Below are 24626 nucleotides of genomic sequence, written 5' to 3' on the forward strand. Positions count from 1 at the left end.
TCAAATATGGTCAATATCGTTCAGTTCGACCTCGATCCTCCGTCCTTCGACCTCGGAGAGCTGTTCTAACTCCGGGGACTCTCCTGCTCTGGATGTCACGGAGTACCATTTAAACGCAATCGGATGGAGGCTTGACTTGCGTTCAGAGAGATCCAATCCCACATACGCTAGTGTAGGTATCAGCGCCGCGATCTTCTTCGCCAAGCCCATCAAGCCATCCACCTCGAGACTTAGCGGCTTGTAATACGTGATTGCTATTCCGGTAAGCGGAACTTGGGAAAACATCCCCACGTAACTTATCTTGCTCGTTTGTCAGAAAATTTGAATTCACCAGGTCGTGGAAGATCGCACTCACAATACCCGGAACTATTTCACTTTGGACGATTTGGTCCGGATTCCTTTCATGCCAGAAGGTGTACAGTTCGAGGTATCTCAAATTGGACCGCACTGCTCGTGTCATGAGTCCCTGCACGCCTTCGCAATAGGATGCATAGACAAGACTAGCATTGAAGGACAGGATAGTGGGTGTGCAGCGTTGCAGCAGCGTTAGGAACTCGGCCTCCGGCGGACATGTGTACCGTAGCACGAGCCTGCGCACACGCGATGCTAGGGGCACGCGGCACCTTGCCATGACACTGTCAAGATTGGACCATTTGACTAAGGGGTCATGGTCCACTGGGCGAGGGTCGGTATTAGAGTATGTGAGGTTATGTAAGTTCGGGAAAGCACGGGCGATGTCGCTCATGTCGGAACATTCGCTGAGGTTCAGCGCACGAACGGATGACCAAACGGTACGGGTCAACAATCGAGTTGGTACAAACTCAAGACCATCCTCCTCGAGATCGTCGTCAATGCCCAGATGTGAGAGTTGCACTTTCATATTTCTGACAGATGTGACAATGTTCTGAGCGATAGGAAGGTCGTCATCGCCCTCAGAGCCACCCAGATTGCAGTCGAAGATGTCTAGTGTGTGAGGACAACTGATGCTGCGAGACAAGAGGGTCAATGATGGCCAACCACAGTACTCCAAGCGAATGGTCTGGAGATGAGGAAGTGCAGCCAACGCATCGAGAAGCTCCGGATGATTCATCAATAAGTCGTCTTCGTTGCCGATAGTGAGTTTCTTGATCTCAGTAGCTCGACGCAGCACCTGCACCAACAGAGCCACGCTTTCGGGATCGATAGAATGGTTAAAGGGTTGCGGAAAGTAAGGACAACCATCTGCGAGGGAGAATTCGCGAAGATACGGCAACCGACGGGGCGCATCAGCCAGCATGAACTTGCAAAACCCGGCAACTTTGTGCGACTTCCGCATGGAATACTGAATATCTACCTTGGAAAGAAAACGGGGCAGGGCGATATTGTAGCCGAAGTGACATGTCGACGCGAGTCGCAGTGCGTCACGCTGTGAGATGAGAGAAAGAATAATAAGGAGGATGTCGTCATCTAAATCATAGAATTTTGCCATCGTGAAGCTCTGCACAGAGTAGTCAGTAATCGATCACTGGCAACGCTGTTGGCAGTGGATTATTTGAGAGATTCATTACCTGCTTCGCAAATTGACGCAGACACGCGTTAGAGTTGTCACTACGCTCCTGTCGCAGTCTAGTTCAGTGCACTTGAAGGTCGCTTCCCTTTCTACCACGCGATTAGAATGGGTCGTACATCAGCCCTGGTCTGATCGACTCACGTTTGCAGACGATAGGCCACACACAAGCACCGTTGATGATTGGTGAGACGTTATCACAGTATACCACGTAAGCTCGTGAACCAGCCTCTAAGTAGTAGTCGGGAAGAAAGAGTCGTTCCTCTATGGAGGCTGCGTAACGGCCTCTGAGAAGTTACCCATGGAAACCAAATGGAAACTGCGGAGTTTGGACATGCCGAGGGCAAAAACGCGCACATATACATAGGACTGATAGATCGGCTGTGTGCAACTCACAGGTAAGTCGAAGAAAATGATACTGTACTATTTCAAGCAACTGTTCAGCACTCAGCTGTTGCGAGTCCAACTTGCGACGCATGCATCGTTCAGGACGGAATTCCCGATAAATCTCAGAAGTTTCGAAAAATCGAGAAAACATTTGGCGGGTGCAAACATTGCTTGATCACGTCCATGACAGCGTATGTTCGCTCCGCTGCATTGTGAAATAATTCTAGGTATCATGAGCTCCATCTACTAATGATGAACACCAGGTTCGCTTTTGGGGATTCCTTCATGACTACACTCGGACAGATAGTCCGTGCGTGCTATGCTCTATTGGAATGCAACGGTTTCCAGACCTTTTCATCTTGAACCATGAACCAGAATCTACCATTACAACTGACTTTACACTCTGCCAGGATTAATGTTCTTGCGGACAGGGCGCATGAATTCTGGATCGTCAAGTAAAAATGTATACATGTCATAGGCGAGTAGAAGAGGCGTGTACGGCACCCATATTCCCGTAATATCCATTACGGGGTGTAGTCGCACCTCTGTCCATGATTCAGCCCTTCAAGTTAGCTCTTGGATGCAGGAGCATTTCAAACCTGAAAACTAGCATGCAATTCCTCATATCTCGCAGTTGCTTCGCAGCCGCTTATCACATACTCGCCAGGAGGAGAATCAAGACGCAAAAGACGGACAATTAATCGTAACCACACCCAAGCAAGCCAAAAGAAAATATAACCCAACCGAGCGCCCCATACCCTACAAGAAGAACCAGACAGCGGTCGCTTCGCTCTGTGACACCGGTACTGTCTCGAATCGTACGCGCCGCTCGGGGGACCCGGACGCATTCAGCACTCCAACCGGTGTGGGCGGCGTCACGCATACCTCCACTCCAACACTCCCTCCGCCCCGAGCCGCCACCCTGAATAGTCGCGGCATCTCCGAGGGTAAGATCACGTCCAGGATCGCCCCGCCGTTTCTGATATTCTTGCCCGCCACATTCGGGGTGTCGACCCCCTCCTTCTCGTCCGTGCCTCCAGTGGTTCTCTCCTCAATATCAAGCTCCCTTCCGAACTTTGCGACGGGTGCTGGGATTGTTTGTGTGAGGCGCGTGCGCCAGAGGAAGACGCCGGTCGCGACCAGCATGGTAAGTAAGGTGAGGCTAACGAGGACGAGACCGGCGATCACAGCTGGAGTGAGTGTTCAGTGGCCAGCGGCATCGTAGAACGTAATTCTTACCAGGGGTAAAGTGTTTCGAGTTGGCCATCGTGAGTTCTGGTGCGGTTTCGGCTTCCGGAATTTTGCTGACTACGAGGCGGTTTGACTTGTGGGTTGACCGAGTCGTGTGACCGTGGATGCAAGAGGAAGAGCGACCAAATTCTTTGCACTTTGTCTGCGGTTGAGGCTGACATGGCGATGTTGTCCGCCAAGGCTTTCGATCAAATATTGACGGCCAGGTCACCGTCCAAATTCCGTGTATTGAAGATGGTTTATTCCAACTTTTAATCAATACTGTCTCCCAGAAATTCTGCGGTTCGGGCACTCAAGATAATTACTTCACGTTTTTACTCTTATGCCGCTGGGGACGACAACTGGCATGGAGGATTCGCAGTCACGTGGAATTGGACAGAAGCGAAATAAAGGTATGCACAACAGCGAGTTGCTAATAACGCACCAACAATCACCAATAATTGCAGTGTAAAAGTAAATTTCTGCGAGGTCACACGCCGCCGCTTCGACCCAACGACAGCCTATAATCCGCGGCTGCGCCAGTGTCCAATCTCGAGCACCACGTCAGAGGTATTCTCAGCATCGTCTAACGCCCTGCGCGTCGGGAGTTCGGTGCGTTAGTACGCCGTTGGACGCTGCCCGCATCTGCGGCGACGACAACGCCCACCGCCGGGGCGCGCTGCAGTGGACCCCGGGAAATTGAGCATTCTTTGCAGAGATATCGAAGGGAGGTTGCAGGGGTTTCTCAATAGACGTATCGAAATGAAGGCTCCAAGACCTGTCGAGCAGGATGAGAAATGGAAGGGGCAATTCGGCCGGACGTAGAAAGATTCTGATATTCTCCTTTTCCCCGCTATCGTTGTTTCCTCAGGACTCGAAGAACTCCAGGTGTCTCACCATAGATATTGATCTGCAGAGAGTAAAGTACGAGAAGATCCAGAAATTTCATGAAATCATAGTGTCTCCATATATTGAAACGCGTGACGGATCCAAGGGAAGCGTGTGTGTGCTGAATGTCGAGATTTAGATTTGCAGTGCGAATGCATAGATTAAGCAACCGTCACAGAATTCGCTACGAAGTTCAAACGTTCATCGACGCGTCAGTCGAACGTATTGACGCGTTGTTTGGCTGGGAGGTGAAATGTGTCACGTGCGGTGACCACTGGATGCTTCCATTCTTGTTTCCTTGCACTTAGAGTCAAGTTGGAGAGACTACGTACGTATACACAGCACAACGCTCCGGATTCTGACACCGACAGATTGTTAGAGAAATGTCAGATTTTAGAACATTTCCCCAACATTGTGCCTTAAATACCCCGTGCAGAGAATCTACCTCCGATTACACGTTTTTGCAGCATTGTTCCATCATTCTACTGAGCATTTCTGCTCACATTTTACCATATTCTCACCGGCCGCACTGGGTGCCACCCTGCCTTCCCTCGCCTCCTCCTTACCATCCCTACCCTTGTCCGCCCATATAACAGTCTCCCGCAGTATGAAAAGCAGTAATGCATGCACCGAAATGATGTATTAGGATAGATTAATGAAATAATCACATATCCGCGCACGCTCGCATTGTACAGCTGATGAACGAGAAGCGCGCAGAGAGAGACTGCATCCCGAGCATCGGAATCTGCATCCACTGCTCGGCCTCATATGCGCCTTCAACCTTCACGGTACTAGGACCTCACTTTCTTGCCATGGCGGAAATGAACAGCACTGAGAATGCAAAGAAACAGAAGACGGTGATGCTTGTGGCGCAGGTGTCTGATCACCAGATGCGCATCGAAGTTCTGGAGGGTGAAAAAGAGCTGTTGAGGATGGAGATGGAGAGCTTCAAGACAGTTGCAGAGACGTACGAAAAGTGCCTCGAGACCGCAATTGATCGGCTCGATAAACAGGCCAGGCTCATTGGCGGACTGCAAGACTTGGCATCAGAGCTGCAGGCGCAGAACTCGTACCTGGCGCGGCCAAGCCCATTCGAGATCTTTTCATATCTGATGCTGAGGAGAGCGTGAAGAAGAAATTCCGTGCACTGCAAAAAGCTCTTCGTGATGAAAAGCTGATCGGTGCACGTGGTCGTTCAGTAACGGTTCAGCGGGATATGAATGCAATGGCGTACGAGGATAATGATTCCGCAGAGGCCGGTGGAAATGGCGCTGTGAAAGACATGCCCGTTACAGCGAAGAAGTCAACACATACTGTCTGCAGTTCTGAGTAACGAAGGCATGGGCTTACATATGTTATAGAAGCTTCAGGTGCGCATCCGTAAGCATACCAACATGCCCAAGGAATCCGAGTGACACGATCCAAAGTATGATACAGCGCGAGCACAGCGACATTGTATGCGAACAGCTGTAGACATCAGTGAGTGTTGTCCTTTAGACCGAGACCCGAGCACCCAGGGAAGACTTGGTAGATACTTGTGTAGCCCTTTTCGCAGAGAAATATAGGCGATTGAAGCGCATGTAGTCAGGTGGTGGCGACGCGAGAAGGTGCGACGCGACTCAGAACGTGACTGTGCCAGTGGGCGCTAATTGACAAGAGTCTTATTTTGTCTAAGTCTCGATATTCGGAAAGCATGATGATAGAAAATCTATATTTTCTAAGGTTCTGCATGTAGGAATTACTCGGAGGCTTCACAATCGTCATAACCTACGGAGAATCGTGGAAAATCTGGGAACCGCTGACATTTTCCCACGTCCAAAATCTCTGGCGTTGTGCTGTGATACAGGCTAAGACTGAACTCAACTTATCATCTCAATGGGCCACTCCACGAAACTGCTGACGCCTACTCAGACCGTTGGAGACATATTTACAGACCAGCTCCGCCAGGATGTCTCAGCATACCTTACTGGTGTGCTCGCTCAGTCTGGTATAGGTCCGATTATCTTATGGGGCGAATGGGCAATGTTGTACTATGGCGTCCCAATCAGTCCTAACGTGAGTCGATGGTATATCCTATGCCACCAGCGCATCGGTCTGACCCGAAACTTGATCCAGCATATGCATTTACTTGTTCCTGATGACCAGCTCGAAACTGCTTATGAAGTCTTGCTTTCTGCTGGTTACAAGGACTCTCCACTCCCCCTTATTCCGGTGATTAGTTCTCTCGATCCCAATATTCGCTGGGAAGAGCTTGGGTGTCCAGCTCATCGAATCGGTATGTCTGAACTCCTCCAATAATTGAGTGCCACCTTGTGTATTCCACGCGAGACAGTCAGAGATCTTAGTCACGAGAAGACGCCCCGGAAGATTCTCATCCAAAATTACTCCGCCGCCGCATCGACATTTGATGATGCAAATCCCGCCTCATTTGAACAATGTGCTGGGCTGGCCATACCGCCGTTGACGCTCCTTGGTCAATCTTTCTTGCGCACGTACTTCAAATCTTCCGACTGCAGGTCTAGGGTACCTTCCATGCTTGCAGTGTGGTGTGCGTCGGTGAAATTATCCGGCTACGCACCACTGGGCGTTGATGCGATGCGCGGTGTGCCCGGGATTAGCGATGCAATGGCATTGTATTGGGAGCGAGGCTACTAGGTTGGGTCCAGGAGGTATGGGTTCCGAAAAGCTGCAGTACCGTGAGCTTTCAGGCTTACAGACCCACTGTAGCACATTCGATATCAGAAGTACAGGTGGATGCAAATCGTTCGGTTGGTTAACATACTTACTTGAGCTAAGAGGTGCGGCAATTGTCACGCATGATGGTCGTAGTGTACTACTCTCCGTCAGTCCGATATCGCTGTAACCTCGTGTTTTCGGTAATACATAGCTGACCGCGTGTTGCGTTGGCATACTTGTGTGAGTGGAAACACACTGTTCATGAGATCTGTGTTGACAAGGCCCTCGCACTTTTTCGTCAGTGGGCGGATTTCACAACGGTACGAAAGCTTGCTGGCGCCGTGCCCACTTCTGCGACGGTCAGGGCCGCTCTACTAGCACTTTCTTGTACCTTCAAAGCTCGTTTCGCAGCTCACCAGTGTCCTCAGAGTGGTGAAATCACATGAGGCTTAAGACCACGCTGATGACACAGTAACACATCCAGCACGAGGGGGTTAATATCATGGAGTTCTGACAATAGCACAATCTTCCTGTATATCACGATAGTGCAAAAAGGTATACTTGGTATCATTTACAATACAATCTCTTTTCTGACCTTGCCAGCGGCGGGATCAGTACCCGAAGGCCTGCTCCCCTGCAACGTCCCCAGCTGCGATGGCAAAAGCCTGCTTGAGGCCTTCTGTCATGGCACCAGCGTCCGAGATGACATTGATCTTCAGATGGATACCAAGGGTCAGGTCAGCACGCGCTCGGTCATCGTGCAAAGCGCATGTTGAATCGTGCAGCAGACGCTCAGAAAGAACAACGACTTACCATATCGAAGCCCTCTTGAGCACGCTTGGCAGACTGCTTCCCCGTTGTGCAGAAGAACGCGCTAAGGAGCATGGTCGTGTCAGAATAGGCGATTGAAATCCGCATGCAGGATGCGAAACTCACCATTTCTTCCCCTTGGCATGAGCTTTGATGAGGATCTCCTGGATGATCACCTCCACATCGGGATGAGGGTCAGGCGATGGCGCAGGATATCCATACGACAGTGAAAGATCATATGGACCGATGAAGACGCCATCTGCGAGAATTCAACGGACCACGTGAAGGATCAGGGGTCTGATACCGCACAAATGCACATACCAAGACCATCGACGGATAGAATCTCGTCGAGATTCTGCACGCCCTCGCGCGTCTCGATCTGGACGAGGACGAGTATACTCTCGTTAGCGGTGGTGAGGTGCTCCTTGGCACTTATGCCCCAGACAGCTTGGGTGAATGGGCTCCCAAACCCGCGGATACCAGTAGGGGGGAACCGTGCGGCAGCAACCACAGACGCCGTCTGGGCACGATTAGACACCTACAGAGATGAGACCAAGTAAGTATCGGTAACCACGGATCTATGGATCTGAATAGTACAACCATTGGAACTAGCACACCACGCGCACCGGCGTCGAGCACATACTTAATCTGCCAGGCTGCACTGGTATCTGCGCATGGTCCTGTCGCAGGGATGCGAACGATAGTGCTCGGCGCAGCGGCGCCTAAGCCAGCGACCGCTTGGATGGACTCCCCCACACCTGGTTGAAGTGAAGTCATACCATGCTCGCAATCGATGACAAGCCACGATATGTGCGGAGAGGCGAGGGCTGCCGTGCGTGCGTTGAACGTGCCTGGGAGGGTGATCCACGCGCCGAAAGCAGGCTTGGACACGCGGAAAGCTGTGAGCAAAGGATGGGAAGCCATGGTGAAGGTGAGAGTGTCGCAGGACGCAGCAGCCCCTTATACTACGGCGAAGACTCATCGGATTCGTTGTGTTCTGCCAGTTCATGTGCCCACTGTACTCGGCGTTGCGGTACACCGCTCAGGGACCGCACCGCTCCAACGGACCGGTAACACACCTAACCCTAAGATCACGTAAGCCCTAACCCGACTCTTTCGACAAGCGGGATCCCCATAAGGTCTAGTGCAATTCATTATACGCATATGAATGATTCTATAACAGCCCCGAGAAATTATTTCTTCCCTCCATCTGCGTGCCAAGGCGGTGTACTGTGAAGTAACGTTAACGGCGGGAATGCTTATCCTGGAGATGCAAACTCCAATGCATACTACTTAGCGACTCTTCGAGACACAGAGCTTGTTTCCGCTGATAGGAATGAGAATCTCGTCCGAGAGGGCGCCATTGCAGTACGTTGGCGGCGCATTTCGTGCAGTTCGCTAAATATATTGGGCGCGCTGCCATGAGCAAGGGCATGTCTGAGTGTCTGCTCGGGTTTTAGCCGGGATCAACCGATGATGTGCGTGTTATACCCATGTCTATCTTCTTTTGAAGTAATTGCTGACGTGACATGCCAGGTCTTGTCTCTCAGACTTTGAGATTATCGTGGTGGTGTTGGTCCAAACTCTTGAGAACCCAGTGTGCACCCCGCTGTCTCCGCTTTTTTTTCTTGCCTAGGCCTTGTGAGATATTACTGCGGATCATTGTATAGATGTGTCATATATATTGCCCATCTAGTGACACAGCCTGAGTTTTTATGCTTTCATGCTTGCATTAACTGGCGACTAGTATGAATATTTTAACTTGAATGTTGATACTTAAGGAGGAAACTTGAAGACCTGCCATATTGAGACCGACACTCCCAGCACGTGATTTGGAAGAGTCAGTGAGCATGCCAAATAATGCCAAACAATACCATCTCATAGTAGCTGTTGTCGAGCTTGAGCTCATCGTTGCCGACGGCGTCCACGATGCCCGCCCCATTCTCAACACCGCATACCCCCGTGGCGTATCCAGCACTCTATCTCTACCCACTGAATGACTCATTTATTCCAAAACACATCTCTCTCCTCAACAACCAGCGCGTGAAGATTGGAAGACAAACGAACGCAAAGACCGTGCCCGCCGAGCGAAATGGCTACTTCGACTCCAAGGTTCTCAGCAGACAGCATGCAGAGGTATGGGAGGAGTCAGGAAAGGTTCGTGGTGGTCGATGTATCCAGTTGCGAGCGAGCTGAGCGAGCTCTTCTCACGCGGACCGCAGATCTTTATCAAGGACGTGAAAAGCTCCAACGGGACGTTCATCAACGGCGAACGGCTCAGCCCAGAGGGCCTCGAGTCGGAGCCATTTGAACTGAAGACGGACGACATTGTGGTGCGTAGACTCGGAGCGGTGGTCATGTGGCTCAGCTGACGCCGCGGGCGAACAGGAATTTGGAATCGACATCGTCGGGGAAGATAACAAGACAATCATACACCATAAGGTTGCCGCGCGGGTGGTGTGCGTATTCTCGGAGCAGGACGCGCAAGCGGCAGCGCGGGCGGAAGCCCAACAGAACCCTCCAGCGTACGGGAGCCTCGCGAACCAGGGCCCGTCTGGATCGGCGGCAGGCGCATTCAACTTCGCGGGCGGGCAGCAGGCGGGTGCAGCAGGCCTAGGGAACGGTGTGCCTGGAGCACAGCGGAGGCCGGGGATGCAGCCGCAGGGATTGGTCGGGATGGGCGGGATGGGAGGGAACGTGCGAGTGCCGGGGAAGAGCGGGCTGACGTTTGACCATATTCTGAGCAGGCTTCAGGGCGAGCTGCAGAAGAGCCGGGACACCGGCTCGGAGCTGCACTCACTTACGGGGTCGATGAATGAGATACACGACACGCTCGGTGGAAACATGGTGCGTGAGCAGGCGTACGGTTCTTACGCAATGGGTGGCAGGCTTACCTGACACATGCAGCCGCCAAACGTGCCGCCGTATCCCCAGTCGCTGCCTGCGGTTATGCCTGCGCAAGCGGTCGAGCACCATCAGCAGCAGGAGCAGCACCAGCAGCAACCGGCGCCTTTTGATCCTACTTTCACCTTGAGTGAACTGCAGACACAGCTGCGCGAGACGCAGATGTCGCTTGCAAGCCACGTCGACAAGATCCGCGCGCTGGAAGGCGTGCTCGCCGAGCACGACGCGATCAAGCGCGAGGTGGGCTCAATGCGCGATATGATGGAGGAGCGCATGCGCGAGATAGAGTTGCTCCGTAGGCAGAGCGGCAGTCCTATTCACCAGCGGCAGCGTCAGGACGAAAGGGATCACGACGGAGATTTACTCGGAGACGACGATGACGCGCGTAGCATCGCGACGGTTGTCCCGCATGAACTGGAACGGGTTGATGAAGAGGATGAGGAGCAGTTAGCCGCTGAGCAAGAGGAAGAAGACCGAAGGCGGAGAAGGGAAGAGTTGGGGCGCCCAAGAACGCCCGAGCCGACCGGGATGGGCATGGGTGACGATGATGAGGACCATGATTCGCATCCCAACCATCTTCAGGGTGGCAACTCAGACCTGTCTCACCTTCGTGCTCGTCCGCACTCGCCATTGTCTCCGCCCGTCCCCCATGTTACCGCTTCTTCCTCAGAGGATGTCACTGAACGCCTCGACACACTGTCGAAGCAGCTCGAGTCTGCGCTCGAACTGTCTCGCTCATTGGAGGCGCAGCATACAAATGCTCAGTCGACGATCCTAAATCTTGAAACAAAGGTGTCTGCGCTCGAGACATTGGTGCTTGCTACCCGCGTACAGGTGGATGTACAGGAAGAGAAGACACAGCAGTTGGCGGAAGCTGCTGAGGCTACCGCACTAGAACGTCCTACAACTTTGGCGCAATCAAGAGAGGAGGAGCGTGCCCGTGAACGGGAGTCTCTGACGGAGATGATCACGGAGTGGAAGAAGAGTGTGGAGGGTCGGTGGAGCGGTGTACAAGAGGAGTGGAACGATGAACGTGAACGGCTACGACGTGCCAAGGAAGAATGGGAGCTGCGTGTGCGCTCTGTCGAGGAGGGCCTTGGTAGTGCGGTTACCAAGATGGAGTCGGGGCTCACATCACTCGCATCCTTTCAGGCGCACTACCAGCTTCTCCAGCGGCACCCTCTTACGAATGGCAATGCGAAGATAAATGGCAGCGGTGGTCTAGTCACTCCCCCAAGTCCAAGAAGTCTATCAGCGGAGTCAACTCGTCCTCGGGCAAGAAAAAAGCGGGTGAGCAAATCGCGAGGCAGGACACGGTCACGATCTGCATCGCTTGGCACCGGTGAGGTGCCCTATGACGGTTCCTCTGCATCTTCGGTGGTCAGTGATCTGAACGGCCAGGAGCTGCCTCCTTATTCGAATTCTCACCCTCGACGTCGGTCACCGTGGGCGACAGACGAATCGAGTGCCAGTGACTCCGAGACACGTTCGTCCGTTATCCTCGAGAATGGAAGGGCTGCGTCATCAACGAGAAACGAGAAGGATGTGCCTTTCCCATCGCCAGAATCGTCCGTCGTGCATCAGCCGCTGTCAAAATCAGACGCGGTCTCAGGCGTTGCAACAGATGCACGTACGAGAGAGCCGCCGAAGGACATCGTGAGTGCCGTGTGGGCTCTTCTTGTATCGTACATGCTCATCGGACGACAGCCTCAATTTACGCACCTATCGATGGCTGTTGGTATCTTGGTGCTCAGTGCAGCAACTGCAGCGGTGTTATGGCGAGTTAAACCCGAGACTTCAATATAGTCGTTTCATAATCCAAACAAAAACGTCCCACCCTACCAGGTTATTCCCCTCTTTAATATGTTTGGTGTGTCGCTATGCATTTTCTATCGCTCTCCCTATTTTCGTCTGCAGTACGCCTATATCAATCATCCTTGTTTCGCTCTCCATCCGTCCATTCGTCCACGGAACCTCATTCGTTTTTGGCAGCGCATTATGTACTTCTCTTGACTGGTGTCTGACTACGCTACATTATTTAACGACCATTACGACCTGCAATTTGAGTATCTTGTGGACACTGTTCATTGCACATTCCTCTCCAGGGCCACGTAAATTGAGATGACTATGGTTAATGTAGTGACGTGCATAATTCCTCGGTGATTATTGGACGATCGCTGACGTTCGACGTCCGTTGACGCGTACGGCCGTCACTTTCCGTTTGCCAGGTACCAGCCACCTCGCGCCGACGCCTACATCCTCTGCACTTGCACGTCTTCATCTGCATGTTTTCTCCATCGTATGCTCTGCAGCTAAACATACCGACTTAGAATCGACTCTCGATTGCGACCTTCGACGGAGATCTGTAACTGAGATTCGATACTAGTATTAGTACGCGTTGAACTCCGTTACGACCGTCCAAACTCCAGCTCGAGATCGAACTAGCAGCTACTTAGACTGGGGCTTCGTTGCTCGCCATCGCATTCACCTGCTCCAAACATGCGGAATTTGATCTGCCAGTGGGATCCGTTGTAAGACAAGCCGGTGAGCCCTGGTTGTATATTTGAACACAGGGATAATCATCCAAAACTCACGTCTTCCTCGACAGAGCTTGCTATCCAGAAAAATTGGTACACAGGCAACCTGTGGATCTTCTATCTCTGAATGACGATGTTTTGGATACCATTCTCTCTGATATATCGAATCACGATGCGTTGCACCTCGCGATGACTTCTCGAGCCGCACACACATTGCGATTTCTCTCTGACGTGGTCCTTGGGAACAAGTCTACAGCCGTTACTCAAGTCCCTGCAATTCAATGCCATGACATGCACATTTGCATCCGATGTGAATGATGGTGCCTGAATAGACCATTCCTCGGCCATCCTGCTAGGGGAAGTCTTGCGGCATGCCACACATATCAGAATCTCATCCTTCGCTTGCTGATGCTGTAGCGGGGCTGCTCACGTTGGATTCTATCTGTTTTCGTTATGGCTTCTCTTCATGGGAACGGTTGATAGCACGGATGTCCAGCAGGTCTCGGAAACTCGATGTGCTATACTGCGAGAGGCCTCCACAAGTCACACATCCAGCCGATACTTGAAAAAATCTTACCGGGTGACTCAACGTATTGCACGTGAGGCATCTAGCATCTTATCTTGGTGGCGACATGGTCTTCCCGTCCGTGCATACATTGACTTTGACCGGACCAACCGACTTGGCGCAAATGTCGTTTCCTGCCGTTCGGTCCATCTCCTTCGGCGACGGCACCTTCACCAATGGTGACAAAATGCGAAGTCTTGACCATGTCACATCGCGGAGTAATTTGCCTCTACAGTTTTCGGTTCATTGGTTACGGCTCGTTGGCCGTATGTGGGGCGAGCATTGTGGAAAGCTCGCCATTACTCTGGCCCGGATGTCCCCGACGGTACTCGATTGTCACCTTCAATGGGAACAATTGGGCACACTCAGGCATATCGCAGATTCTGGGTGGAGCATCAGATACCTGAAAATTACGGTGAATTGTCTTCCCCTATCCCAGCGGGCTGAAAATGATTGTGTTTCATGGGCGGTGCGTCGCAGCTAAGTGTTTACTTGGGACGCTTGTTCATCTCCGAATTTTGTTCACAATCGCAGCTGGAACGTATGAGTGTTGCATAGCATTCCCCGCGGGTTTGCTATCATCTTTGTTTCGAGTCGTTTGAGGTTTCTCTCAAAGCAGGGAATGATTGAGTTGGCGCAAACATTTGCAGCCAATGTCAACACTCTCATCTATATCGTCATCCACTCAATCTCTCGGACAACGTCTTCAGAGCCTTCCCTCACCTGGTTTGAGGTCCCACCCGCGACGAACGTGGTTCGGTGCAATTACGAGCGCTATCGTCATATGCTGGACATATAGTTGAGGAAGATCTACTCAGAGTCCCTTGCAGGTGAGAACCCGAGCGAGTGAGCTTAGGTTGGAACCATTGTTCACTGCGATATCGTAATTTCGGTGCATAGCCGTTGTCGATTTTCTGAACTTTTCTGTAGATAATTTTCCAAAGCACACTGCTCGATCTGTGATTGCAGAATTACTCCCAATGCCGATGGAGATATTGAATATAAAACCATGATGACCATTATCCTGGTCAAAGCTCAGCCTCCCCGTCCAACATCACTCCCGCAAGCCTGACTGCGAGACCAAGGCGACGCAGTGTATTCAATACTTTGGACAGTGCGTGGGTGAAATCGTTCTGTTCCAATCAGACTCGAACAACATCGGGTAATCGTTGTATCTGGTAAGTCTCATAAACTGCCACCGTGACGTGCACCGTGACGGTTTGTGTCAACGTCTACCACGTCAGGACACTGAATCGTTACATTTCACTACATGTCGTCCCGGTCTCATATACCTTGTTTCTTATTGCTAGGGAACAGCCACACTGGTCTGCCCAGCTGGCCAGGATGGAGATGGACGCATACTTCCCTTGTCGCATCTTTCTCCACAATCTCGCTTCCTGCCGAGAGTCATACCCGTGGTCTGAGACTGGACGTGCGCATGGCTTATAGGCGCTTGCACCCACATTGCCGTCTCGGGTGTCCAGTGTTATCGTACTTACATAACCAGATGTGTTCGTATGCAATGTGAATCGTGTGTTCATCTCTTCTAAATGTTGGTACTGTTCACAGATGATCCTGATCGGCGCATTGGCCATAGATTGGGCACTTCGAAAGTACTCTCTACAATGCAGTTCTGAGCGTGCATCTCTATGCAAGATTTCCTCGCTGTGAATGCCCACCGCATTGATTCAGGGAAGATGTCTGGACCCAGGATATGTTGTTATCTTATCAGTAACCCTTCACGTTGTTTACTGTGACTCCCAGTGTGAACATCCTCCCTCACAGAATCAGACAGAATCAGGATGAATTCAACGTGATTTGCACTGGGAGAAGATGTTACATGTATGAGCCGCGCAAGGTGCCCTTTTGAGAAATAAAAGTGCTATCTAATCTGACGTATCTATCAGCGCTCAGCTTCTTCGTCAACTGTTCTCTGGAGAATTTTCGAGTGATAAGCAAACTCCTACCGAGGTGATGGATTGGCCTTGTGCGATGGTCCTCGGAGACGCCAAACGGTAATATCATATATATCCCCAAAGAACCCCACCAGATAAGCTCAGTTCTTCCCCCGGTGTGCACTTACACTCCCAAGTACTGCCCGTGCTTCAGACTCACATCTGACCATCATGGATACTGGAGAGAAAGACAAGTTCGGCACGGCTGTAGAATCTCACCCTACTATGGAGCCAGACAGCGATGCACAGGTGCTTGCACGGTTGGGATACAAGCAAGAATTCCGCCGTGCATTCTCTCCGTTTGAAGTCTTTGGACTTGTCTTCAGTATCTATGGTCTGTTTCCCTCTATAGCGTAAGTCCGATACTACAAGTCAAAGACGGCGAAGCCTGCTGCTGTGTTCTTGAAACGTTGCGAGGAAGCACTGCTCGATCACGGTGTGCGGTATCTCACTGCTCGGTGTTTGTTGTAGGTCTGTTCTCGTATACGCTCTTCCAAACGGTGGTCCTGTGTCAATGATCTGGGGCGTAAGTATCGCACTGATGCGTCTAGTTACGCGCTTACAGTCGTCCTTTTGTTCGTTCAACAGTGGGCGACATGCAGCCTCTTCATCTTCCTTATCACTTTGACATTAGGTGAATTGGGTTCAGCGGCCCCGACTTCGGGTGGGTTGTACTGGTGGACATTCAACTTTGCCTCACCACGATGGCGCAGGCTGTTGTCATGGATTGTTGGATGTGAGTCTTGATTCAGAGTGCCAGTCATAACTGAGACTAAGAAGAAATAAAGATTCCAATACGATTGGGCTCATTGCGGGCATCGCTTCCGTTGATTGGGGTTGTGCAGTTCAGATGATGGTAAGGTCTTCCTCAGACGATGTGACGATGCATGGCTAAAGGAAGATGACAGGCAGCAGCGAGTATCGGTTCTGGAACTACATTCTCTCCGACTACTGGGCAGACCTAGTGAGCGTTTCCTCTGTGCGTTGCGAGGCACTTCACAGACTGATTCCTTTGTTCGATTGCAGCGCCGTGTATCTCCTCATCCTAATCTGCCATGCTACAGTAGCCTCCTTAGCATCGTCGGTCATCGCACGTTTGCAGACTATATATGTGGTTGTAAATGTTTTGTGGGTGCACCAATCAAATATAAATTGGCCTTCATGGTGAACGGCGGTTCACGCGATGATACAGGTTGTGTCTTGGCATCATCATTGCTCTGCCCGCATCCACCCCGGATGGATTCAAGAACTCAGCAAGATATGCATTTGGAGGTTTTGTCAACTGTGAGTTCAATTGCACCCGCCGTAATTGTGATTATTCTTGAATAAATCCATTGTTCTGACAGATAGTGGCTGGCCGGATGGCTTCGCCTTCGTCCTGAGCTTCCTCGCGCCACTCTGGACAATATGTCAGCCTTACATCGACTACGCGCTTCTCAGGGAAATTCTGATTAGTTTCCAGCGGGCTTTGATTCCGCACTGCACATCAGTGAAGAGACGACGAATGCTGCCAAGGCGGTCCCGTATGCCCTAATTAGCGCCACATTTGTTGCCGGCGTTCTCGGATGGGGTCAGTGTGTCGGTTTTTCTTAGCTGTCTCACTGTAAGAGGAGTAAGCACTTAACGAAGTTCGTCGTGGCTAGCTATCAATGTCGTGATTGCATTTCGGATGGGCACCGATATCGAGACAATCCTGGCAAGCCCTATCGGACAGCCGATGGCTGCAGTGCGTCTTTCTTGGACCACTATCTTCGGTAGTGTTGATCATGAGCTGTTAGATCTTGTATGACAGTTTCGGACAAAGGGGCACATTGGCTGTGTGGTCTCTCGTCGTTACCGTGCAGTGAGTCACACCTCTCTTCAGTAGCTGTAGTTTTCTGAATTATCGAATAGATTTTTCATGGGCACAAGCTCGGTACGTCTGGGCATGTGGATGTCGAAGTTTGAACTAAGTTATCCGCAGTGCGTTGCTAGCTCTCGACAGACATTCGCCTTTGCGCGAGACGGGGGTCTGCCGTTCTCGAAATATCTTTATCGCATCAACAAGTACACACAGACACCAGTTAACTGCGCCTGGTTTGCCGTCTTCGTTGCAGCATTACTTGGGTTGCTTGCATTCGCGGGGGCTGCCGCTATCTCCGCTATATTCGGTCTGGGGGTGATCGGTCTATATATCGCGTACATATTCCCTATTATGAGCAGATTCTACGGAGGAAAGGACTGGAAACCCGGTCCATTCTCTCTAGGCAAATGGGTGAGTTCTGCGAATCTATTCCCGATACCAGAGGCTCAATTTATTTCACTTAGGGGTACCCTGTGGGTATGGTAGCGGTGGCGTGGATGGTGTTCTCGTTGGTTGTTTTAGTATTCCCCAGCTCGCCTGGCCCGAACGCAACAGACATGAACTACACCATTGCGGTGCTAGGAGGATGGTTCGCGCTGTGCCTGGGCTACTATTTCTTGCCTAAGTACGGCGGCATGTACTGGTTCCAAGGTCCTGTGGCAAACATCGGCGCAGATGTGGGTAGAGACTTGGACTCGCAAGAGGCAACCATGCAGGATGAGAAGTTTGGTAGCTAGAACATCCGGGGTGCGTTATACCGTGTGTAAAGCATATTGCGTGTTGTTCAGTAGCCTATCAATTTTTTCGACTACCAATGAGCCCATTGTGGTGCATGTAAGTAGTGGGAATCGACAACGGGGCGCGGGGCCGCTAAGATGATTGAGATGGAAAATGCTTCCGCGGCAGCATCGATCTATAAACTTCGGTCGCAGGCCCAAGAGATCTACGCAGTTCTCGCACCCACGCATCCGCACTGTCAATGGCAGTATGCTCTCACAATCCGGCGAAGCAGTGGTTCAGCGTGAGTGGGACTCCCATGATAGCCCAAGCGGAGCACGCCGCTGGCTGCAGCATAACATTCCACAGTGCTTTGCGACGCGGTCACCAGACGCGACTCGCACGACGATCACCGTCGACCGCTTTCACATCGAGTCAACTGTCAGGCATGTACTAGATCTTACGATCCTGAGGGCTTTCCAGCGCACGTAGTACGTGCCGACTCTCCTTCACGGTATCGTTCACTAATCGGTGCAGGAGTGACTTAGCTTCATATCAGAGGCTGCAAACTATCATTCGGGCGCAATCATTGCGCCGGCTATCATTTTCAGTGCTCCCTAGCACTATGAGGAAGATCAGCACCGCATGTTTATTCATGGTGTAAATGGATTCTCCGGTAAACTCCCAGGTATGCGAAAAAAAACAGTCCTCCGTGTTGTTTTCACCCACGCAGAGTCGACGCCAACAGCCATGGAGTTGCCTGTTTGTGCATCTGTACTTGGCGAAGTGCCGGAAACATATAATCCCAGGGTGGTTTCAGAAGCTCCCCCAAGTAGACCTCCACCTCGTCGGCTCCGTCTCCACTAAACTCCCTGCCATGACGTTGAACCTCCTGTCACTCAATCGCGATGTTCTATACATCGTACTTTCTTACTTGAATGCCTCCTCCGCGCTGACGCTTTCTATGGTCTCTCGCGAAGCCTACGACATTAGCTTGGCTCGCAGCCTCTCTAGCGTTTGTATCACACAGTCTCAAGACCAGCTCCGTGCTTTTTGCATGGCCATGCTAATGAATGGAGGTGTCCGGCTCCCCTTTCTTCGCGAACTCACCATTACCTCCTCTGCATTCGGTGTCGCGCGCCACATCGAGTTCACCCACACAGTTGACTTCTCCGCTTCTTCCCAGTTAGTGGACCTCTTGGAAGGCGCGGGGCGCCTTCGCCGACTCTCGATATCGTGCTTTGAAGCGCTCATTACACATGAGCCCCGCATTGCTGCTGCGCTCGAAGTGTTGCCCGACCTCGTAGATGTCTCACTCCATAACTGTGGAGAATTATCTCTTACGCATCTCCCCCAAATGTGCAGCCAGCTGCGCAGGCTCACCTTCACACAGCTCTTCAACAAAAGGACTCCGGCGTTGTTTGAGAGACTAGGTGCACTGCAGAATCTCGACTGTCTCGAGCTGGCACATCTCGATATCCAGACTGACAAGACTTGGCCGCCCACCGACTTCGGAATGGCGGAGCGGAAGCAGATCCCGTCCTTACGCACACTCTCAGTTCATGGCACGAAAGCGCGAATGTTGAGTTTCGTGAACGCGTTCCCTAACCTACACACACTCGTCGTCTCAGATATATACGCAGACCCCGTCGAAGGAGACAACGACACCGGGAACTTTGAAGCGTGCTGGCCATCTCTCGACCGCCTTCGGGGAAACGTGCCTGATTTTGCCCACTGGGTCATCGCATGCCCTGTACGATTGCTTGAACTCGAGCAAACCTCATACCACTACGCCACTGCGCTGGGGGTGATAGAGCGAACGAATCCGATCATACTCTCTCTCCCAGTTGAGACTCGAGTCAGTCAGGCTGCATTTTGGGGACAATTTGTGCGCGTCGTTCCGCGGCTGCGACACCTAGCACTGCGTCTTGAAGAGGGACACACGAGCAAGGTCGACGACTGGATGGTATGTTTTAGGTCTCGTATTTCCTCTCGCATGTGACTGAAGCAGTTATGCTTGCAGGGTACCATCCCGCAGATCCTCGGCACAATCCCCATCCAATCCCTGTCCATCTGCATCCGGCCATTCCGGGTACCCTCTCCTGCTCTTAATCCGGTTCGACATGTCGCAGGACCAGTTCCGACCTCCGACTCTCTCACCGAGTCCGTGCTCCATGCGTTTCGCTTGCACATAGCATGTACCATTGCCTCACTGCGCTGGGTTGCGGTAACTGTGGCGGAGAAGGAGAAATTTTCTGTTGGTGATACACCTGCTGTTATAAATGCGGAGGTGCCGCTGTGGTGGCGCGTGGACGGTGGTGCACTCGAGCCAATCCTCAAGTACCAGGACTTTACTCCGATAGACGCGAAGGAAAGTACAGATACGGTGAGACCGTATCTATGCCTACCCCGTACACGATACAAACTGAAAATTGAAGCTTGTGTATCTGTAGCTGTGGATTCAAAAGCGATAGAGGAAAGAGGAGACTGTCCTCCATAGCTGCAAAGCTTCTATTTCTTGTTTCATGTATGTAGTGGTTCGTTGATCGACCTTCTTCGGTTACTGCGCAATCGCGGAATTCTATTGACGCTGAACGTTGAACATTAGATATGAAAGAGATATGAAAGTTGTATGAAAGAGTACAATATTGATCCACCTGTATTCCTGTTCAGCCACAATTGGTAAGTTTACCCACCGCTAGCGTGCGCGGAGTCCAAATCCGAATGAATAGTCCAGATTCAACCTTTCATAAAAGCTCAAGTGCACAGACTAAGGACCCCCGACAAGTGGGGAAGGTCCCTGATCCAGTTACGGACAAATTTTGGACCTTCGAGAGCCTCATGTCTAGTATTTTCACGGACAAATCAGGGGTTGACCGGGACCGCCGGGTAGCCTGAGCCATTTCGCGGAAATCGGGGGGGCAGCGCCCAGGAGGCCTGATTCGGGGCAGGAAAAACGCCTGTGCAAGCCTGGCGGGGGAGGGCGGGGAGGGCAGGAGGAGTAGCCAGCGCCCAAAATTACCTTTTTAGGGTTAAAAACCCACGCTAGGCCTGAGGAGAAACGCGGGCCAAAAATATAGTGAGGCCTCATTTTTCACGGACATTTTTGGCCCCAAACGGCCTTTTCCCAACGGACATTTTTGCCCTTTCCAGATCAGGCCTATTCACCAATTGTCGGGGGTCCTGTATAAGACCTGTATGCCCGTACGAACTTGGAGATGCGATTTAACAGCAAACAGTCTGAAAGGACGCCGATCTAAATATATTCGCAGACCAGAGCACCACCATCATTCTTCTAATCGTACTAGAAAGTATCACCTGGATAACTCTACAATTGCAGGGTAACGTGTTTGTCAAGAAACATAGATCTACTTAGCCGTACGACGCTTGCATTTTGCGAGGATCGCCACCACGTGTTAAACGAGCTGCTGCAAGAAAATACTGCCGCTCACGGCCTGTAAACGACAAGGAATAAGGGACGTATGGCTTCGTTCTGAACGGATGAGTCATTAGCATGGACTACGAAGAGGACCAATCGTAGCAAGCTGACCTTGTACACTGTTCGGACAGATGGGACATATCCCTTAGGTTAGCAGCCGCGTATATCTTTCCATATCACTCAAGACGCACCGATGCTCTCATCGTAGTTCAAGTCACCTCCAGGTTCGCCAACTACAGAGTCGTACCCCTGCGGCGGCTAGAGTGTGGCACAAGCCAGACATAGGGCATAAACACTCTCCGTAATAGGAAAAAACATCGCTGATAACATACCTTCGTAAGCCTCTGGTCACCCATTTGAAGTTTAATGGCCTTTCCCATGACAACCTTGCTAAGGAGCATCGCACGGTAGGGCGAGTCGCCCCACTCTGCGACGTAGTCGTTCGCCTGTACAAAGATTAATTAACGACACACGGAGATCAGCAGGCGCACCTTGGATGAAGTCGCTGACGTGTAGATGCCTGCGCCGAACCTCCCAAAGTTCGTCCGCTGGCCTACGCGCGTGAGCTGGAAGGACGACTGCACATTTTGATGAGTTTCGTCAGAGCGAGACCACAGACGGGTAAGAATGGTGGAAAGGTGTACTCACGCGTATGATCTCGCACAACGAGCATGCAGGATTCCTGCAGAGCTCATGCATGCCGTCGTCGTTGCCCAGCTGGCATGCGCGAACCGTGCCATGCCACCGGCGGCAGGTGTTACCGCCCTTCAGGCTAGTGCGACGCTCCACGCCCAATCTGACAATGAGGACCATCTCAGTATAGGCCATCAGGTGGGACAAGGGGGTATGGTCTTACTTATACCGTGCGAACTTGTCGTAGATACCTTTCTCCCCATAAATCTTCCATACCTATGGGCGTTGGTCAGCAATTACTTGTCTTTCAGTGAGGGGGAAAATCACATGTACGACTGCGGGCACATTTGTGCCGTGCTTCCACCCCTCGCTGAACTGACGCTTGACTGGGAGATATGTCCATATGACCGGTATGGCGTAAACGAATATCACCGACGTACCGCTATAAAATTCAGCATGACTTCTATTTACTTGAAGAATGATCGGGGCTACACGAAAAGACAGAAATTGACATGCAGCTAATGAATTTATGGAACGGAAAGCATACCGGCATTGATGGCATCTAGACTGCATGTCTTAGAACAGAAGTCTGTCAGCTTGCCATTCACCACCGCCTTCGGGAGTTGGTTGCACCTGTGCGTACAATATTCAGTTCGGACGTCGACTGTCCTGGGAGGGGAACCCACAACAGGCATCCTTCAGCGTTTCCAGTCCTCACGGCGTCCCTAAACAACGACATAGATGTAAGCTGTGGATAGTGAGAGGGTATTACAAGCGTACCGACGGTGACGATTAGAACAGAACTGGCTAGGGATACCATCCCTGCCAGTCCAAACACGACGACGGCACCCAGGGAGCCTGCAAATGCTGTTCCCGCTAGGTGCGGGTGATGCGCGTGGGCTCATGGGTACTGGAGTACCACTACGAAATGCATTGGCGCAGCGAATTCCACAAAAATCGTGGACTGGATAGGGTTATACACCGTTGAATTAGAGGAAAAAATCTCTGATTTCAGAGTGCCGCACCACGACCGTTTTGAACGTACACTGGACGGGCATTACATTTCTGGAGCGAAATTAGAAGAGCTCTACCCCTACGCAACGATCTAAGTGAGCCTACTTTGCAAAGCTTTTTGCCCTCCAACTGGGCCATTGCTTCGCGATGGGTTTTACCACAGTAGGATGAGAAAGATCCATCCGGATCTTGCCAAACCGCTCTGTTGCAACCAGGATATGCACACGGAGTAGTTGCTGTACGAACGGTATCTGAAGTCATCTGGAATGCTATGAGGTGAGTACCAAGTCCAGTAGTAGTAGTAGTAGTAGTAGTAGTAGTAGTAGTAGTAGTCGTCGTCGGGGCACGTCGTTAACTCGAGCTACAGTAAGCGCCCATAACATCACGTACTAGGCTGCGGCTCAAGGCTTAGCTGCTCAGTTTGAACTCCAAGACCATCCGCTCACAAGCACCATTTTTTCGACTTCGAGAATAGAATATGCGGTTTGTACTACCTGCAGTAGTATATTATTTGTTCCCTTTCTCGTACTGGGCACCCGATATCCGCTCAAGACGGCGATCTTGTGATGACGACCCCATGGACGTCGACGAGCAAGATGGGCTAGGTGAGTTGATTCCTAGCTTCCTGTGCTATCATCCATAAAGCTCGTCTTACCTAACAGCGGCAGGTCCGAGTCATCATTCACGCTCACGAAGGTAGGGATTGGCGTTCCATGCGAGGTAATGTTCTACGACTACACTCACCCGCAATTTACCTAAGAAGTCACCCTCGATCGAACCGAGAACTTCGTCAGGAAGAGCATCGTCGATGGAGGCCGCGTGAACCCGAGCCGCAGCCTCTTCTTTTTTATAATCGCGATGAGCCCTATTACGAGTAAGTTACTCTCCTCATTATTACAGGATACTTACACCCATGCAGGTTCACGAATTTCTCGCATCATCCGATTGAATTCCGCGGACGTGTATACCCCACTTCCGAGCACTGTGAGCCTGCTTCAATGCAGCCTACGTGCAATGCTCACCGAGTGCTTAGTGTTTCAAGCTCATAAATTTCTGGATTATCACCCCGACATTGCCGAACGGATCCGATGCATGCCCTCACCTAGTGCGGCTCTCCGCGAAGCGACCCGTCTGAACCGCCTCCGCCGTGCGGACTGGTATGATGTGAACGTCGGAATCATGGATATGGTCCTTGAGGCTAAGTTCACACAGCACCCGTCACTCCAACGGTTGCTACTTGAAACAGGGGATCGGCCTTTGTTCGAGAATAGCCCTGTACGTTTCCACATCAAGTGTTGTCACTTACTTGCTCGAACACTTTATATTTCTGCTGCGTCAGGACATCGTCTATTCAGTGATGATACTGATCAACTTCGCAGGTGGACTCTTTCTGGGGCATAGGAGAGGACGCAAATGGCAGAAACGAACTTGGGAAGGCCCTGATGCGCCTTCGCGAGAAGTTGCAGAGAATGCCACACTGAC

The 24626-nt window shown here is 51.5% G+C and overlaps 10 protein-coding genes across 10 annotated transcripts; 6 read left to right on the forward strand and 4 right to left on the reverse strand.

The window, feature by feature from the left end:
- SCP_1104020 (hypothetical protein) lies at positions 1–1468 on the reverse strand (the record flags this gene model as incomplete). The annotated part of the gene is made up of 2 exons (XM_027762837.1): positions 1–300; positions 356–1468. 2 exons carry the CDS (start codon positions 1466–1468, stop codon positions 1–3), a joined length of 1413 nt encoding a protein of 470 aa, XP_027618638.1.
- A 1224-nt stretch (positions 1469–2692) lies between these two features.
- On the reverse strand, positions 2693–3200 carry SCP_1104030 (hypothetical protein; the record flags this gene model as incomplete). The annotated part of the gene is made up of 2 exons (XM_027762838.1): positions 2693–3123; positions 3173–3200. The coding sequence occupies 2 exons, from the start codon at positions 3198–3200 to the stop codon at positions 2693–2695; spliced, it is 459 nt and encodes a 152-aa protein (XP_027618639.1).
- Positions 3201–4863: 1663 nt separating this feature from the next.
- On the forward strand, positions 4864–5181 carry SCP_1104040 (hypothetical protein; the record flags this gene model as incomplete). Its single annotated transcript, XM_027762839.1, has 1 exon — positions 4864–5181. The coding sequence occupies one exon, from the start codon at positions 4864–4866 to the stop codon at positions 5179–5181; it is 318 nt and encodes a 105-aa protein (XP_027618640.1).
- Positions 5182–5926: 745 nt separating this feature from the next.
- SCP_1104050 (hypothetical protein) lies at positions 5927–6706 on the forward strand (the record flags this gene model as incomplete). The annotated part of the gene is made up of 3 exons (XM_027762840.1): positions 5927–6106; positions 6167–6326; positions 6384–6706. The coding sequence occupies 3 exons, from the start codon at positions 5927–5929 to the stop codon at positions 6704–6706; spliced, it is 663 nt and encodes a 220-aa protein (XP_027618641.1).
- A 632-nt stretch (positions 6707–7338) lies between these two features.
- On the reverse strand, positions 7339–8461 carry SCP_1104060 (Phosphoenolpyruvate/pyruvate domain-containing protein; the record flags this gene model as incomplete). Its single annotated transcript, XM_027762841.1, has 5 exons — positions 7339–7440; positions 7541–7601; positions 7664–7796; positions 7859–8075; positions 8138–8461. 5 exons carry the CDS (start codon positions 8459–8461, stop codon positions 7339–7341), a joined length of 837 nt encoding a protein of 278 aa, XP_027618642.1.
- Positions 8462–9466: 1005 nt separating this feature from the next.
- Positions 9467–12247, forward strand: SCP_1104070 (predicted protein; the record flags this gene model as incomplete). Its single annotated transcript, XM_027762842.1, has 5 exons — positions 9467–9694; positions 9760–9870; positions 9926–10384; positions 10445–12097; positions 12149–12247. The coding sequence occupies 5 exons, from the start codon at positions 9467–9469 to the stop codon at positions 12245–12247; spliced, it is 2550 nt and encodes an 849-aa protein (XP_027618643.1).
- Positions 12248–15669: 3422 nt separating this feature from the next.
- Positions 15670–18078, forward strand: SCP_1104080 (Uncharacterized amino-acid permease; the record flags this gene model as incomplete). Its single annotated transcript, XM_027762843.1, has 14 exons — positions 15670–15851; positions 15970–16024; positions 16087–16234; positions 16287–16354; positions 16407–16462; positions 16525–16626; positions 16691–16782; positions 16845–16907; positions 16961–17068; positions 17142–17224; positions 17277–17341; positions 17392–17413; positions 17462–17752; positions 17806–18078. The coding sequence occupies 14 exons, from the start codon at positions 15670–15672 to the stop codon at positions 18076–18078; spliced, it is 1608 nt and encodes a 535-aa protein (XP_027618644.1).
- A 644-nt stretch (positions 18079–18722) lies between these two features.
- Positions 18723–20558, forward strand: SCP_1104090 (predicted protein; the record flags this gene model as incomplete). Its single annotated transcript, XM_027762844.1, has 3 exons — positions 18723–18746; positions 18807–20024; positions 20082–20558. 3 exons carry the CDS (start codon positions 18723–18725, stop codon positions 20556–20558), a joined length of 1719 nt encoding a protein of 572 aa, XP_027618645.1.
- A 948-nt stretch (positions 20559–21506) lies between these two features.
- SCP_1104100 (hypothetical protein) lies at positions 21507–23282 on the reverse strand (the record flags this gene model as incomplete). Its single annotated transcript, XM_027762845.1, has 14 exons — positions 21507–21551; positions 21609–21616; positions 21689–21755; positions 21830–21943; positions 21989–22075; positions 22146–22293; positions 22354–22406; positions 22458–22516; positions 22571–22618; positions 22678–22763; positions 22817–22855; positions 22911–23094; positions 23156–23195; positions 23250–23282. The coding sequence occupies 14 exons, from the start codon at positions 23280–23282 to the stop codon at positions 21507–21509; spliced, it is 1011 nt and encodes a 336-aa protein (XP_027618646.1).
- Positions 23283–23721: 439 nt separating this feature from the next.
- SCP_1104110 (hypothetical protein) lies at positions 23722–24625 on the forward strand (the record flags this gene model as incomplete). The annotated part of the gene is made up of 6 exons (XM_027762846.1): positions 23722–23749; positions 23807–23840; positions 23905–24018; positions 24064–24128; positions 24178–24419; positions 24524–24625. The coding sequence occupies 6 exons, from the start codon at positions 23722–23724 to the stop codon at positions 24623–24625; spliced, it is 585 nt and encodes a 194-aa protein (XP_027618647.1).
- Position 24626: the final 1 nt, after the last annotated feature.

This window comes from Sparassis crispa (assembly GCF_003851025.1).
Source record: "Sparassis crispa DNA, contig_000011F, whole genome shotgun sequence".
Classification (NCBI taxonomy): Eukaryota; Fungi; Basidiomycota; class Agaricomycetes; order Polyporales; family Sparassidaceae; genus Sparassis; species Sparassis crispa.